The sequence below is a fragment of the Antrostomus carolinensis genome, unplaced genomic scaffold (genome assembly GCF_000700745.2).
Source record: "Antrostomus carolinensis isolate BGI_N321 unplaced genomic scaffold, ASM70074v2 scaffold14635, whole genome shotgun sequence".
In the NCBI taxonomy this organism is placed as follows: Eukaryota; Metazoa; Chordata; class Aves; order Caprimulgiformes; family Caprimulgidae; genus Antrostomus; species Antrostomus carolinensis.
This window is the reverse complement of record NW_010317175.1, coordinates 1-15,780: the sequence shown is the minus strand read 5'-3', so window position 1 is coordinate 15,780 and position 15,780 is coordinate 1. Positions and strand designations below refer to the sequence as shown.

Genomic DNA, 15,780 nt, shown 5'->3' with positions numbered 1-15,780 from the left:
GCAGTCTTTTCCAGGGATACTACAGGACAAATAAACTTCAGTTTTAATTGTGCCTTCATTATAGTGGAACAAGAATTGATAATAATCAGAAACCGTTCAGGCACTGTTCCCCAACTTTCCAACCACTGGCAAGTGACTTCAGTTTTGAACTCTACAAATTTTGCTCTAAGAAATGCTGAAATATTGTGAGTCAGGCCGACTTGGCCATTAAATTAAGAGGGAAAAATCACAACAATGGTCACAACAGGGGAAAATCAACTTCAGAAAGGGCTCAGGCAAAGGGAAGTGAGAAAAGATTGGCATTACTTATTTATCGACTGTGTTACGGTCGGTGAGTTTACATAGTTATCAGTAACTAAAATAACAGGAACTAATCTCTCTCTGATGACAGGCAGAGCACGAGTTTGAAGCTGTGAATGACAGGAGGCACATTTATAATGCATTACAACAGCACTACTGGGAATTCAGACCTTAGACAGCACATAGAGACTGAAGCGACTTGTGCCGTACGATGTCACCCTCCAGAACATCCAGTTATTCCACAGATTTCTCATTCATGCAAAACTCCATGGTCTTTAGGTAACAAGAGCTCTGCCTGACTGAACTTAATTCCTAGTGCTCTAGGCTGAAGGTAAGAAATATGGATTGCATCAGAAACCACAAAATCCTGCAACTCCAAAAATGTTTTTCACCTTTTGTCTCTGACTGACATTGCTGGTTATGTGGGATAAGTTATCAGGAAAAATTTAGAGGAGCAAGAATTATGGGAGGATACAGGGAGAAATAACAAGGACTAGAAGTTGATATTGTCATCCCTTTTTTTTTTTCTTTTGCTAAACAGTAGTCCCAAAAGTCTGGAAAAATGACAGCCCCTGACGATAGAACTGCTCATGACTGATTTACAAGAAGGAACAGCTGAAATGATGTACTGGGCCCACTGGTAAGCCAAGCTGAGAACTTTAAGCTAATATAGTACAAAATTTTACTCAGTAAAATCCCATTATCAGTTGACAACAGGAAGAAAATATTAAAACAGACAAGAATCAGATCAAATATTGACTTTGTTCAAGACGAAATTGAAGCGAAGGCAAGAATGCAATGTATTTCACATGAGAAGAAAAGAAGAAATCAGACCTGAAAAATTAAGCGTAATTTTGGGAGAAAAATCAAAAGGAAAAATATTTTGTATTTATCACCATAGCACTTTTGACCTTCAAAACACTCAGCAAAATGGGATGTAATGGAGATCTTGTAAATTCATTTTGGAGAAGAGCAGAATACTGGGAATGCTGTCCCTGACACAGAGAAGTGATATTGGCTAACTGAGCTGAAATATTCTACGCAATTATTCAAATTTTCCACAACAAACTCTGCAAGATGAGAGAAAACACAGGTAGTGCAATACATATGCGGTGCTAGTAAAATGTGAAAACTGAAAGGATTTTATTGACTGATATGTTCTTCCTGAAAACTCACTGAAATGTACAAACGGGACATTCAGTAACTGATTTGTACATTTTGGTTACACCGATTCTTGTAACTACTTTAAAGAGAAAATATTATTTTTCACTTACAGGATGTTCACATCATTGCAGACACCAAAAGTGTTGAGATTTTCTAGTCTAAAAGTGAAACCAAAGTAGACTGGACATAATGGTACATCGCTTTATGCCAATCCTACTGACTCAACATGCGCCAGTTTCACACATCAATTCGTAAGTACCTACTGTACAGTTAGTGAAACACCTGACCAAGCATATGTCTGAAGTCATGATTGCTTATTAAATTAAACCCCTTTTCCTCGACTTCCAAGTTATTTGCAGAGACAAACATATTTAACTGAGCTTGATTCTCTGCAGAATGTTCAGACAACCACGTCTTGTCAGTATCTCTTTGAAAACCGTAGGCCATGCTTCACAGAATTAATTTTGGGTGTAGATATCTACACAAATGTGCGATTAGTTTCAACAGGCTTCAGAGTCCTTGCAAAACAGAATGCCCTATTCTCTGGCCATAAGCTTTCACCTGACAAATAGTATTATCTTCAATCAATTACTGCCTATTTGTAAATTTAGAGCTACTCACTGATTTCAGGCCTGCTAGAACAGCTGGGTCTATTTCAGAGCTGCCTGAAGGCTTTGGAGCTTCTAATTTCAGAACTCCCACGTTTGTTTTTAAAATCTGCAGTCATCAAAATGTTACACAAAGGCCACAGCAACTGTAATGCTCCATTCTGTGGCTGTTATTGAACACCAGGCATTGTCTATGTAGCAGAAGATATTAAATACTGTATGCCATACTTAACCTGAGGAGCTGTCTCACAGAGGAACTCATATATGTCTTTGTACTTGTTTTCAATTAACCAACCTTTTAATTACAGTCTTATATTTCTTTTTTTCCTGGTACAATCCTAAGAGCAAAAGGTCATTAAATTCTGAAGAAAAGAGGTCTCTTTTATAAGCTCAATACAGTACTTTTATATTTCAGACTATGATATACAATGTATACCATAAATTAATTTAAGACAAATACTTGTCACTTTATCTATGTAGGCACAAGTAAATCAGTGACTTTACTGAAGCGGAGAAATCTTCAATGGTATCATGATTCTGGACTCCATTTCCTGAATAAGGGGCACTGAAAAAAAATTGAGACAGGGTTTAATTTCACTAATGGAGATCATTACCTGTTCTGCACACTCAGTTTGAACAGATATTATTGTCTTCAAATTACTCTCTCCTAGCTAGTGCATGCCAAGTCATCAGTAACCACCAACATTCCTGTAACTGAAGCAGAGGATTTTTGAGAACAAGTGATTTTTTAATGTAATCTGTCTGCTCCTTTGAAGATAAATATTCCTATTCCTTTTCACCATAATGAAAGTTAACTTCCATTTTCCTGGTATATTTCCTTTGAAATGTACCCTATGGAACCCAAATCTGACATGCTTAGCATACTTTTGTGGGCTCTGTTATGAAAGCTATCTTTGATCTCAAAGATCTCCTGGCTTCCAGTTCCAAAGTCTAAATCCCCTTTTTGAAGGAATGTATTTAACAAGGCTCCCATATTTCATGAAATATTAGAGGTAATAATTTAATATAAACATAAATATCATTATTTGCTCCCTAAATTTCTGGACACGAACTGTTCTTCTACAGGACAGGTGTTTGTATTAAAATTTACTATTAATGTAGCAATTTTTTAGCAATTAGGCAACTTTTCCAAGTTTGTACTATCAATTGCAAAATTAACTTTACAGCTTAGTGAAATGTCCCTCCTTTCCCTTACAGTAGGAAAACTGCCACACACACATACCAGAGATGCAAAATGTTTTATCATTGTGCAATGTACTGAAGAACAAAAATGACATGGCATGCAAAAAAAGTCTACCTCCAGCATTCCAATGAAGTTAATAGGTTACCTGTGTAATAGACTAGTTCATCCCAGCCAGGTTTATGCCACGCAGCATTCCTTATATCTTCTCTGGTCTGCAGATCTTTGTAAGCTGGTGAGGGAAAACAACAAGCACAAAGCTTAGAACTCCTTTTCCTTCTACCCATGAATAGCTCCCTTAAAAGTATTCTAGTGAGTAATTAGGAGGCTGCAAACACTGGGAAGGAAAAAAGTCAGAAGTTCTTCTCCACAAAAAGGAAAAGCTCCCAAACCAACGCAAACAGAAGGAACTGGGGAAGAGAGAGAATGTCTTAGACACAGGTAAGACAGATAATGCAACAGAGTGCAGTTCTACATGAGTGGCGTCAGATTTCTAATGCTGGAATATAATACTCTGAATTGAGATGTGAAGATAATACTGCCTATTTTCTAAAATAAGTATTAGACAATGAGTTTCTTCAAGGTGAAACAATCCTAACACGTGAAAAGCAGTTAAGTATTTGTGAAGACTAACACACAGAGAAAGCCAAAACACCATGATGCAGTAACATAAATAAATGCTTGACTTTTCTTTTTGTAGGTGTGGTGTATGTGATGCTTGAAACTAAACTGTAAAAATCTGACTTCAGCATGAATGGGGATGGAAAAAAGAGATGGCAGGACATGGTTTGTCATGCTTATGTTATTGAAAGCAAACAAGTAGTCCCTAATAAGAAAGACCATGAGAAACTGTTGATGGAAACAGAACAAAACATGAAATGTTCACTTCTGCTTGCTTGTTTCAAAAATAGTTACCTACACAAAAATTAAGAAAATCAACACTGTTGATGTAAAATAAAATAAAATAAAACAACCCACCACTTTTCAGACCTTCCTTTGCCTTTTGTAAAAACCCTGTCTCCTGGGCAAAGTCAACAATCTGTTTCAGTGAGAAAAAAAAGCAGAGAATACAAACAAATTTACCCCAGAGGTGATGAACCATATACAGCTGTCCAATTTGTGAGAAAAATCCTCCAACTGCTTCATTATTATCCTGTCGGAAACGAATTGCACGAGCCCTACAGAAGAGCAAAGCAGCCATTAAAAACAGCAGATCTGAGTAGGAAATAAGTGATAATTGAAAGGAAAACAGAGTTGAAAGGAAGCCAAAATGTTACACAGCATTTGCAGTACACTTCAGCAATTAAAAATAAATAAAAAACCTGCAATACGCTGATTTGCAGCACTAAGTCATTAAAATATACCTACATATCTTCTTAAAATGAGTTAAAATTGGAGACCTACTGTTTCACCAGACTGTGCATTAATCATTTCTCAGTGTTAGATTCAGTACAAAGATAATTGCTAGAACAATGTAAAGTCGGATTTTTACAGTGGGTTCTTCTCAAACTAAATTGTTGTGTTTCAGTCATATCGTCTTTGCCACATTCATTTGCAGCAGATTTTGTGGCAGTGGAATACAACTTTTTTATTCACACAGACCTTTGCTATGCAACACTCCATTCCTCGGTGTGAGATCGGTGTTTCTTTTAACTACAGATCAATTGCATCTTCTAGAACAGATTGGCTACCACTATAGATATGACTGTTTTATAAAAATTCTAAATTCAATTTACTTTATTCAAATTACTGTAATTAAATAAACTATATCAATGACAATGACACGTCTAAAAATCCAAGTCCTCAGGCTTTGTCATAGTAATTGAAAATACTCAAAATTGTTAACTACCAACCATCAGAGCTGCATGGACTAAGTGAATGTAAACTGAAAGAAACATGAACTGGTTTTAAATAAGACAAACTCAGAAGCATATACTCAAGAGAAGACTCTCAAATGCTTTTAACCTGTGTATTAAAATACAAATGTGTAGCTCCATAGCCTTTCAAGAAGCAACTTGACTTTTAAAGATAAAAAGAGCCAAGATTCAGCCCATTTAAATTAAAAGTAAGTTAATTTAATTAACTAGAGGTCTTGTGGAAGTTGTGAAAGATCGACAAGGTCTCGAGGACTTAACTGCCACTCTTCACTGAGCAGTGCTTCCTGATGAAAATAAATGGTTTCCACTAATTTACAGCAAACTAAAAGCCAAACAACAGAGCCCACAATTTTGTTTGCACACAGAATTTCTCTTTCTTTCCTCAAAGGATAAATTAAGGGTCAAAGAACTACCTTACAAGTTGTGTAAGTACAGAAGCAGGCTGACTGGATGACTGAAACGCTTTGGTATCATTCTGCCACCTCCACTTCATGATTTTTAAACATACATCTCTCAAATAGGAGAACACAAGTGCTAAAGCAACACTTACCAGTAATTTCCCCACTCGATCATTGTTCCAGGCTGCAACAACAAAACAGACTGTTAAAACTATAGTTTAAAGAAAGTTAGAATATTTGGACAGTTTTCACAACATTTACACATGGAAAACATTATGTATTAACAAAATAACTTCCTTCAAATGATAAGCAGATTAAAATAATCTGTAATTACTCTGTTTACTTACTGTATTACTTCTTAGTCTTGCCTGAAGTTTCCTTCAAATGAAAACATAGGGTTTTTCAGCCCTGCAGATATTAGTATCTTGTTGGAGCCTGCCTTCATTTTGGACCCCACACTTTGAGAGCAACATGACTCAGACATCAGCTTTGATAAAACCCACATTTTTAAGATGAGGTCTGTTTTCCATCTACATTGTATAAACAAGCTTTGAACATTTCACAACACAACAGGGCTTAAAAAACAAAAAGAAAAATTGAAACTTACTCGAAGTTGATAGGATCTCAGTTCATAAATATTAGGCCCCTCTCTGGGAACGGGTTCATTCCAGAAACTAAACTCCAACAGTAACTGGTTCTTGCGGGAGAGAAGCATGTTACCTCTTTCTTTACGGAACTCTGTGAATTCCTACAAAACAAGGTGATCACCATCAAACTGTGTATTGTTTCAACAACAAAAAGCAGTATACCATTCTGTGGCTTAGATTTTTTTTTTTAATGCTATCTTGGGGTTGAAATCCTTTTAATTGTAAAGGCATCTAAATTCCCTTGGCATCTGAAAATGTCAAGTGGCACATTTACACCGTACTAAGTGTGTTTCATAAAGGATTCAGGTATTAAACCTCAGTATTTCTGAATATAAGAATAAACCCTTTTCCCAAGAATTTTCTAAGTTTGTACAGAAAGTGATGAGATGTTGAAGTAAGAGCAGGTATCCAAATATGCCGTTTTTTGCTCTGACTGCTTTGTTCTCTTCTGTGTAAAATAACCAATTCTAATAAAATAAAGGTATTTTACCTTATTTTGACGGAGTTTACTCATGACCTCATTGAGGGCTGGATAGCCTCCTTCATATCTCCACAGATGAACTGAAACAGAAAAAAGGAAGCTTTTTCAGGGATGTCACAGACTAGTGCTACATCTTACGGAACATCAGAGTACAAAATGCTCTTCAGACTACAGAATTATACAAAAATAGAAATCAGGTAACAGGTTTAAAAATAGATTTTCATTAAAGAGAGCACTACACATTTGAACATTTTAAGAATAATGGAATCATCTGCTTTTTGAAAAGGGTTCTCTTGGAAAATTTTGCAATCTACTCTGAAGATTACAGGGAAATTTCTGAAAGGATTTTTTGTTGCCATGCTAGTAAGATGTGATGACTGTACAGGCATGACTGTAGTTCAAATTGAGATTCAGTTTAAGAGGATGAGCTATTTACAAAAATGTGTTTCATACCAATTCCGTCTAAAAGCAATAGAGGAGTAGGCTTTTTAGTTCAGTAAATTACTCAAGCACAAAGAGCAACACACTTTCTGCCGGACATAAAAAATGATGCAAATGTTATTTGTGAGGTAAACATTACATTAAAAAAAAGCAGAAGGTATCTGAACATGCTAAACTTGTTACATTTGCTAGGATTCTCCCCATAAAAACAATTTCAGAGCAGGTATCTACATTTGAGTTTTTTCAAAGCATTCTCTCTTTAATAAGTCATAATAAATCCCTTTAATAAAACATAACAAGATTTATTTACAAGCACTTAATATAGCAAGGCAACAACATTTCACCTTGAAGAGTCACAAAAGCTATTTTCTCTCCTCTAAAGCAGTCCTGTGCCTTTTCCAGGAGAGCAAACTGGAGACCAATGTCAGGCACTTCATTATGATAGCAGATTCATCCAGTGTGCCTGCTTCTGCTGTCTTATCCCCAGGGCAAATTTGATATATCCATCTAATATTAACACAGCCTGGGTGCAAGTACTGAACAAGTCAAAACCCCATAATCTGCTTTATTACACTGCTAGAACTGTTGCAATAACATTTTCAAGGCAGGCTATGGATGCAATGACAGCTATAGTCTGTGTTAATACATTACAAAAGCAACGAATGAGACTCAACTAAGACATTCTCATTTCAATTGTCTTCGTTCCCCAATTTCATTTCAACTTTTAGAACTGTTTCTCAGATATTGGTTTATCTACTGTTATTTCTTCAGTGTCAATACTGCAATATGCTGTGAATACAGGAAAAATTAATGTGTGCACGAGCATATTTTTCAACAACGAAGCAATGACATAGCTTCTAACAATGGAGACACATAACAAATATCAGCACACCACTGTGTATCTGTGGCTTCTGATTCCTTCAATTTCCCAGAGCCTAGGAAAATTTTCAGGTTTTCTCCCTACACTAGGCTCTTTGTAGTTACCCCTGTAACAGCTCCTCAGGAATTTCTAGGTCCAATATATTTTCAATCTGCACAGTCAGGCAGTATCCTTGCATGAACATGAACAGAAATATTTTTACTTTCCTCCAGCTTATTGGTGTGTTTACAATGCAATCATTTTTTTCAGATGGCTTGAATAATTTGCATTTCATTATCATACAGCAATTACAGTATGAAAGTCTGAGTAAAGCTTTTATATACTGGCCAATACAAGACAAACTCTGTCTTTGTAAGCCTTTGCCTTTTCCCTAAATATTCAGGAGCATGATCCGTGCCTGCAAAATATTACAGGAACAAATTTTACAAGCATTTCCCAAAACTGTTAATCTACCACCTGGAAAACATGAAAGTGTATTAACAACAGCACAAATTTTAGGAATTAATGCTTCACTGTCAAACTCAACAAGACAAAAAGCAAGCACTGTAAATGTTAATATGACTACCGATAACTGATGCACACACACCCTCACTGTATACATTGCTAAATGTTTACTGTCAACAAGAGATGATTTTTAAAGAGAAGAAACCTGCCAAGCACACGTTTCACTTGTATGGTTTTACATTCTGTTGTACTTCTATCTCCTACCAGCCTGATCTTGCTCTCCGTACCACGTGTTCCAAGTCCCCACCAGTGCACATGGGTAGTGTTTTTCTTCATGAATCTTTGGCAGCACCTCTTGACTTGAAAACAAGGAATACAGACACTATGTTGTATTTCCTCAGGGAGGCTACAGTTGATATGTATAACAAATCACCACACGTTTATCATTATGGTATGAAAATTCACAAGCTCTATTCAGAAGAGAAAGCTGAAATACAAAAATCTGCTATACAAGGGGAAAGAGAGCTACAACACTACGTATATTTAAGGTAAGTGTTACCATTTCTTACACTGTATGACAAATACACAGCATGGTAGAATTCTTTCGATGCAATAAATTATCTATCACCTAAAAGGTTCTCCAATACATTAAGAAAATAAGTATCAGGATGTCTCACAGAAAATGCAGCTTAACTACATGGGTGATCTGCTTTAGGAAAAGCTTTTCTTTATCGAGGTAGAATACACAAAATTAGAAAAGGACAGTCGTTTTTACAAGTTACAATGCTATTAATTCTGCTGAGCTGCATGCATAAAACATTAATAAAGACAAGTATTTTGATAGATCAAATGAAGACTGTAGTTCATAGTACGCAGCCTTATTGCTTTCTACCATTTCAGAGAATGGTCTTAGTTTGAGGCAACTTACCCACTAAAGCATACAGTGAAACTGCCTTAAAAATACCTCCAACACAAAACTTCTGTTTGACTACTTCCAGTATTCATAACATTTTTTCAAACTTTAAAAGTGGCCTACATTAGCATTAGGAAATTAAGTTTTACCATTGCTGACTCGGTTAAGACAGTTTTCATTGCACTGTACTTTGATGAATAAGTCAATTAGTTTGGTTGAACTTTGCCTTTTAATATTTTTCCCTGAATAATTACTCCTCTCACTCAGTTTGGCTCATAGGCAATGAGTCTCTGGACAATATCAAATACTAGGAAGTAGGCTGGTCTTGGGCTGAGAGTCATTAGATATGAGTTTTGCTCTTGATTCTGACACTGACTTTCTACACAACCTTGAGCAAATCTCATTACCAATTTGTACCTCAAGATTTCTCACTAAAAACTGTAAATAATATGACAGAATGTCTCCAAGGATGTTTTCAAGGATGTTTCACCATCAGTTCATTTTTGCAAAGCATAATGAGATCCTAGAAAGGCAGCTTTAAACAGGAACGTTAAATTATTACAATAACCCTAAAATATATTTTCCTGGAAATTATAGGAAAACACACCCACAAAATATCTTAGGAACGTTATCTTTTTCCTTTTTAAAAATAATTGTTCCTAATTCTTCAGACAGGGTCCTTAACCACAATGATTCATGAAGTACTCTCATAATTGTCTTCATTACATTATTTCTTTATTAATACATGATGACTAATCCTTATTCTGATTTGATACAGAATAATTAACCTTTTAATCTTTCATTTAGGGAGAGGAAGAAGGGAAGTTCAGAGAGGCTTAGTTGTTTTTATTACTCCATTCTTAAGTTTTCTCCTTCCCTGGCATACTTAAATTTGCTTTGGTTTGGGAAGAATAAATCTAACCACACACAATTCATCTGATTGCTGTCAGCAGATTCTTTCTTTGCTATTTTCTCTTTCCTTGAAAAGAAAAGCCTCTGCTTTCACTCAATATTTAGGTAGCTCATGAGATAATGCTGAGAAGTATTTTCCTGTCTTGTATAATTGGACATGTTTATATTAAGCTTTTAAACAGAAAGCCGCTTGAATGCTAATTGTGCTTCTCTGTGTATTTATTTTTTTAAACAAAAAAGCTAAAAATACCCTATGATTGAATGTTATTCTAGTGGATTTCTATGTTTGTATAGCAAGGAAAACAGTTTTGGGTTCTCTATCCCCATTTCAAAGCTGAACACATGAAGGCATAGAGATGTCAGATGACCTACGCATGGCTGTACAGCCAACCAGTAACAGAGTTGAGGACATAAACTGGGAGTTTTGAACTTCTTCCCCTCCCTCCAGCCCAGCTGGTTTCTCATCGACACATCACACTTAAAGAACTGGTTGCAGTAAGGTATCAGTCTGCTAAGAATGTTTTATTTAACTGACAAGATGATCACTGTCAGTGAGAAAACGCTGCTGTTTCGAAACCTGTGAGGCTCACTACATGTCCAAATTTAAACACACAGTTCTTGAAAAGGCAGTTGTTCTGGCTCCAGAGGAGCGATTATGTTGGCAGAACATGACTAATATTTCTGCAATCTTGTCCTTTATGTAGTAAATTTAAAATGTTATTAATTCATACATTTTATAAAGCTCTTAAGTTTTTGGAAAACCCCTAACAGTGCTGCTTCCTTTGGAGGATATCACCCCAATGCAAAGAGCTTATCCAAGGATTAGCATAGCTCTTTACGAGTAGATCTCACTAACATTACTTTTGTAGAAGGACATACATGAGCTGAGAGAAAGTCAACCCCTGGGTTTTTTAAATCTCAAAGTTATACTTCAATTAATACCAACATGTAGTTTTACTTATCAGTGATCTCTTCCTTTCCTTCCTGTATGCAGACAATAACCACTGTCAACACATTCCTATGTGGCAGCTGGAGTGAGACACGCCAGCGTACCAGGATCTACCACATGGACCAGCATGTCCAGGAGAAGAGGGACAACTAAGGGAAGGGGGAGAGCTGTTCCAACAAACATCATCAATGTTTTCATGCAAGGCTTTGACTCAAATTGCAGCTTAGGAAAAGGACATCTCCAAGAGGGAAGGTAAGGGGTGAACCGAGTAAAGTATGTTTTGACATCTCTCTCAAAGAATAATATGGTCTGTTTAACACCACACCCTGAAAGTAAAAGCAGAATTTTTTCACCTCTTCTCTAAATAATTATGATATTTGTCAATTTCCAGAACAGCTTGTGATCAAATCAACATATCTAAAATATGAAAACATAATATGCACACTTACCAAAGCTTGTTGTAGGCCTCTAGACATTCTGGTTTTACATTGTGAACTGAAACAACAACATTACATGAGAAATGCAGGAACAGAATAAAGAAATGGTAATGTTAAATATAAAAATATCACTCACTCTGTAGTTTATACAGACTGCTGGTCTCTCTTTTGGCTAGAAGGTTGGAGTGAGCATCTTTCCTTGGATCGACTTTGCGAACAAATAGCGATTTTAACCAACTGTCTTCACGAGGTCTGCTAGCTGAAGATACCAGCCCCCTACGTATTAACAAGTACATTATACTGTCACTGAGCGTGTCTTGAAAATGCCCACGATGCACGGAAGACAGGCACAATCAAGTTTAATGCAAACAGTATCATAACACACATTTACATATACATCTGTTATTAAAACCTTCCACTGAGCCACTTCCTAGCAAGGTAAAGGCAGATCTTTTCCCCTCTGAGATTTATTCTCTCACAATCCATTTTACTAGATACAGAGACAAACAGTAAACCACACACTATCTACTTGTATTCTTTGTGCATACAGCAGGGAATGGGTGGATGGCTGCCTTTACTGCCTATTTATTTTCTCTTTAATCAAGTGTCTTTGCTCAAGAAGGCTGGGTCCGTCCTGAGGTACACAGACAAGACTGAAAAAGAGCAAAGACGGTGTGTGTAAAGAAAAATTTGTACAGTGTAAATAGGAAAGTAACTACCATGTGTTCTTATGTTGCTTAAATATAGCTCTAAAAAAAGGAAAAGTTAAATAATGCATCTTTCAAGAGATAGTGTGTGGTTTACTGTTTGTTTCCTGCCACTATACAATGAAAGTCTAATTTGGGAAAAACTATGAGTGGCAGGAAACAAACAGCCTGAAAATATCTCAACTCCAAATTCTGACAACTGTACTACGTAGGGGCAGATCCACATTCTTTGCACAACATTCACAGTTTCCCTTTCTTTGAAACAGAAGAACTTCACTGTCTTTTTAAATCTAATCTTTATGCAGTACACTTTCAAAATAACACCACTTCCCTGAACACCACAGAATAGACAAAACATTACAATTGATAACTGTGTTTTGCTTTTTTAGGATGATGTGTTAAAGGAATGATTCTTCTCTTTTCTAGCTGACAGAAGACCCCTCAATCACCAAAAATTGTGCAGAAGGCCAAGAAAGCTGAGGTATTTAACTGATTCTCTATGATAGGGGACCCCAAGTTCAAATATTTTTTCTTCTTTCTCCTTAGAAGCACTTCCTTCAATTTGCCTCTTTCTGATATGGGGTATCTGCTGAAATACACAAATATTTCTCAGACATACTAAAAATGTGACACTACAGCTGGAAATTTAAACCTTTTCCTGCCTCAGAAGTCAACTTTTCACCCTTAATTACTGACTAGGAGATCCAGAAGATAGCTATAAAGCTGTCTTCCTGCTATCAAAAGTTTATAACAATCATTCAAGGGAAGAAAAAATAGGTTTTTTTTAAAGAAAATCCCAGCTTCCTTTTGGAAAAGTATCTTTAAGAACATGCTTGTCTGTACTACACAGAAGTAGCTCACACTATAGCAGTGTTTTTTCAACAATCAACCTTTTAGCTCCAATATCTGAAAATAACATAATGAACTGGTTCACCCTGTGGAAGCAAGATAGAGGAAAGGAAAAACATTTCATAGCAGAGAAACAATAATAACCAGAAGAACAACTGCCGCCAAAATGACCTTCAATGTTAAGAAGTAATTGGTAAATACCTCATTGGTGCATTTATTGAAATTGGTGCCTTCGCTGGCCCTAGGCAAACACACAAAACACGTTCCTGTGCTGAAAGTGAAGCAGCTATTCCCCAGCCCAAGGATTTAAAAGGGCATTCCACAAGGCTGCTGCTAGAACAGAGGGTACCCAGCTGCCTGGAGTAGACCTATCTCTGATCTCAGCTGGAGGCAGCGAGGCACAGGTGACTGCAGTTGTGTTGTCACATCTACATCAGGTGCCACAGGAACATAAGCTGTCCCAGATGATAGGGGGTAAATGCCACCTAATAAATCCAAGTTGTTTTAAAAAGTTCTGTTAAAGTAAGCACTAATGCTCACTGGACAGCAAAGAGGGAGCTAGGAGACAGAACTCAATCCCAGTCCTGCAGTGCTCATTTTTTCAACTTAGCTCTGTAAACTACTGCCATTTCCTCCCCTTTATTAAATGGAGTCAGGAAACTAGTACCTAGAACACTCTTTGATGAGGATTATTGTTTGCAGTAAACTTTGAAGGTGAAAGAGATAAATAATCATGATGGGGTTTTTTTGTGAACCAGCTTTATCAGCAGCAAGAATAAACTGAAGTTTACAGGGATAACACCAAAAAGAAAACACCTTTGCTATTAGGAGAACCTCATAACTTGAATGTTAAACTGCACCTAACAATGGAGTTATATTTAATTTTCAACACAATGAAATGAGTAATACTTTACATTTGTATAAAATCTTTTACCCAGCAACTGTAAAGTTCCTCAAGAACAATGACTAACAAATCATGACTATAAATATACACTTTACTTATAATAAAGAATGGTAACAACTGAAGTTTATTAAAACAGATATTCAGTGCACCCAGCCTGAGATGCTGAGGCCTTAGTTTTAATCCATATCCTTAGAGGATTCCTACGTTACTGGTGTCATTCCACGCACCCACAAATCAAGAAGCCTTGAACTGATTACTGGTTCACTTGCGTGGGCAAGACGTACCCAAGATTAGCTCTGGAAGAGTAGGGACTAAATTCATGTCTTTGTCCTGCCACTTGTGAGCATCAACCACAAATCAGTTCAAAACTAATCCATCATCCAAAGATCTTTTAACTAACTTCTTAACACTATGCCCCACAATATTGTAATACTTGTTCCAAGTAAAACAGAAATTGGATCCAAACTGTTCCAAAATCCAAATACCATTAAGGAAGATGTGAATATACACATAGACTGAGTATAGACACTATATGGAACTCCCATCACACTTCACAATTTTTTATTTTCTGGGAACAATATTTATTAAAGGGAGAGTTTTCTTGCAATCTTTTAAGGCACTGCTTGACTTGGCTAGCAAGTTTTATCCTACAAATGGTACCTCTGGGCTTAGCTTTCTTGCTACAGAGATTGGGCTGTGAACACAAAAGGATAACACAGAATAGCTTGCTTAGATTAAAAACAATGGTGAAAACACTTATATCCCACTTAGCTTCTGCTTTAGCACAAAATATAAACTGGGTGGGAGGTATCAGGTCAGATATTTAGATTTTGTAGAAACCCATGTCTGCCTGGAAGAGAGAAAAAAACTTGTCCATAATCAACAGTTCTTGATCTGTAGTCTAAACAGATGTTAAAGTTTATCTGAAACTAAAAAAGCCCCAAAACATGCACATAAAATCTCACAGCATACACTCTCCACAACTCTCCCCGTTCCTGTTTTAAACAGCTGTTTACAGTGATGCCTTTAGTCTTGCATAGGGGCTGCTGCCCATCCCGAGGTCTGAGACAGCAGCTTTCCCTGTTTCAAAGAAAGGGAGGAAAAAAAATGCCTGTGGACCCATCCCAGGTTGGCCTCTTTTGTGTCTCCAACACCCCACAAGCATGTGTGTCTGCTTCCTATACCTGACACGTGTGAGCACATCTGTGCCCTGAGATCTGTGTATGTGTCTGACCCTTCACACATCAGACACGTGGGCACGCAAATGTCTGCACCCCAAAACTTGATGGATGTGTCCGTGTGTGTGTCCTGACACCTGGGGATCATACACACGTGTGTAGCTGTGCATCGTGAGGGCAGGAAGATGCTGGTGAGTGCAGCCGTGCACCCTGACACTGGGGGGAACATGGATGTCGGGCAGGGGTGCAACCTGGCACCCTGGGTGTGGGGCAGCTGTGCCCTGATGCCAAGGATGTTATTGTGTGTGCAGCCATCCACCCCAACACCAGCGGACATGTAGGTGCCCACGCACCCTGTTGCTTGGTGGAGTTGGGATGCGGAGCAGCTGCACACCCTGATCCCGGGGGGATATCTGGGTGCAGAGCATCCGTACACCCCAGCACCAGGAATACATGTGTGCAGGGCGGCTGTGCTCCCTCAGACCCGGCC

General features: G+C 37.3%; 1 protein-coding gene across 1 annotated transcript; it reads right to left on the bottom strand.

Moving 5' to 3' along the window:
* Positions 1-2,433: 2,433 nt before the first annotated feature.
* NIPSNAP2 (nipsnap homolog 2) lies at positions 2,434-11,948 on the bottom strand. The gene is made up of 9 exons (XM_010168492.1): positions 11,789-11,948; positions 11,665-11,710; positions 8,706-8,800; positions 6,686-6,756; positions 6,156-6,296; positions 5,701-5,732; positions 4,357-4,451; positions 3,422-3,505; positions 2,434-2,637 (listed from the first exon to the last, which is right to left on the bottom strand). The coding sequence occupies exons 1-9, from the start codon at positions 11,946-11,948 to the stop codon at positions 2,573-2,575; spliced, it is 789 nt and encodes a 262-aa protein (XP_010166794.1). The 3' UTR covers positions 2,434-2,572.
* Between the last annotated feature and the right edge of the window lie 3,832 nt (positions 11,949-15,780).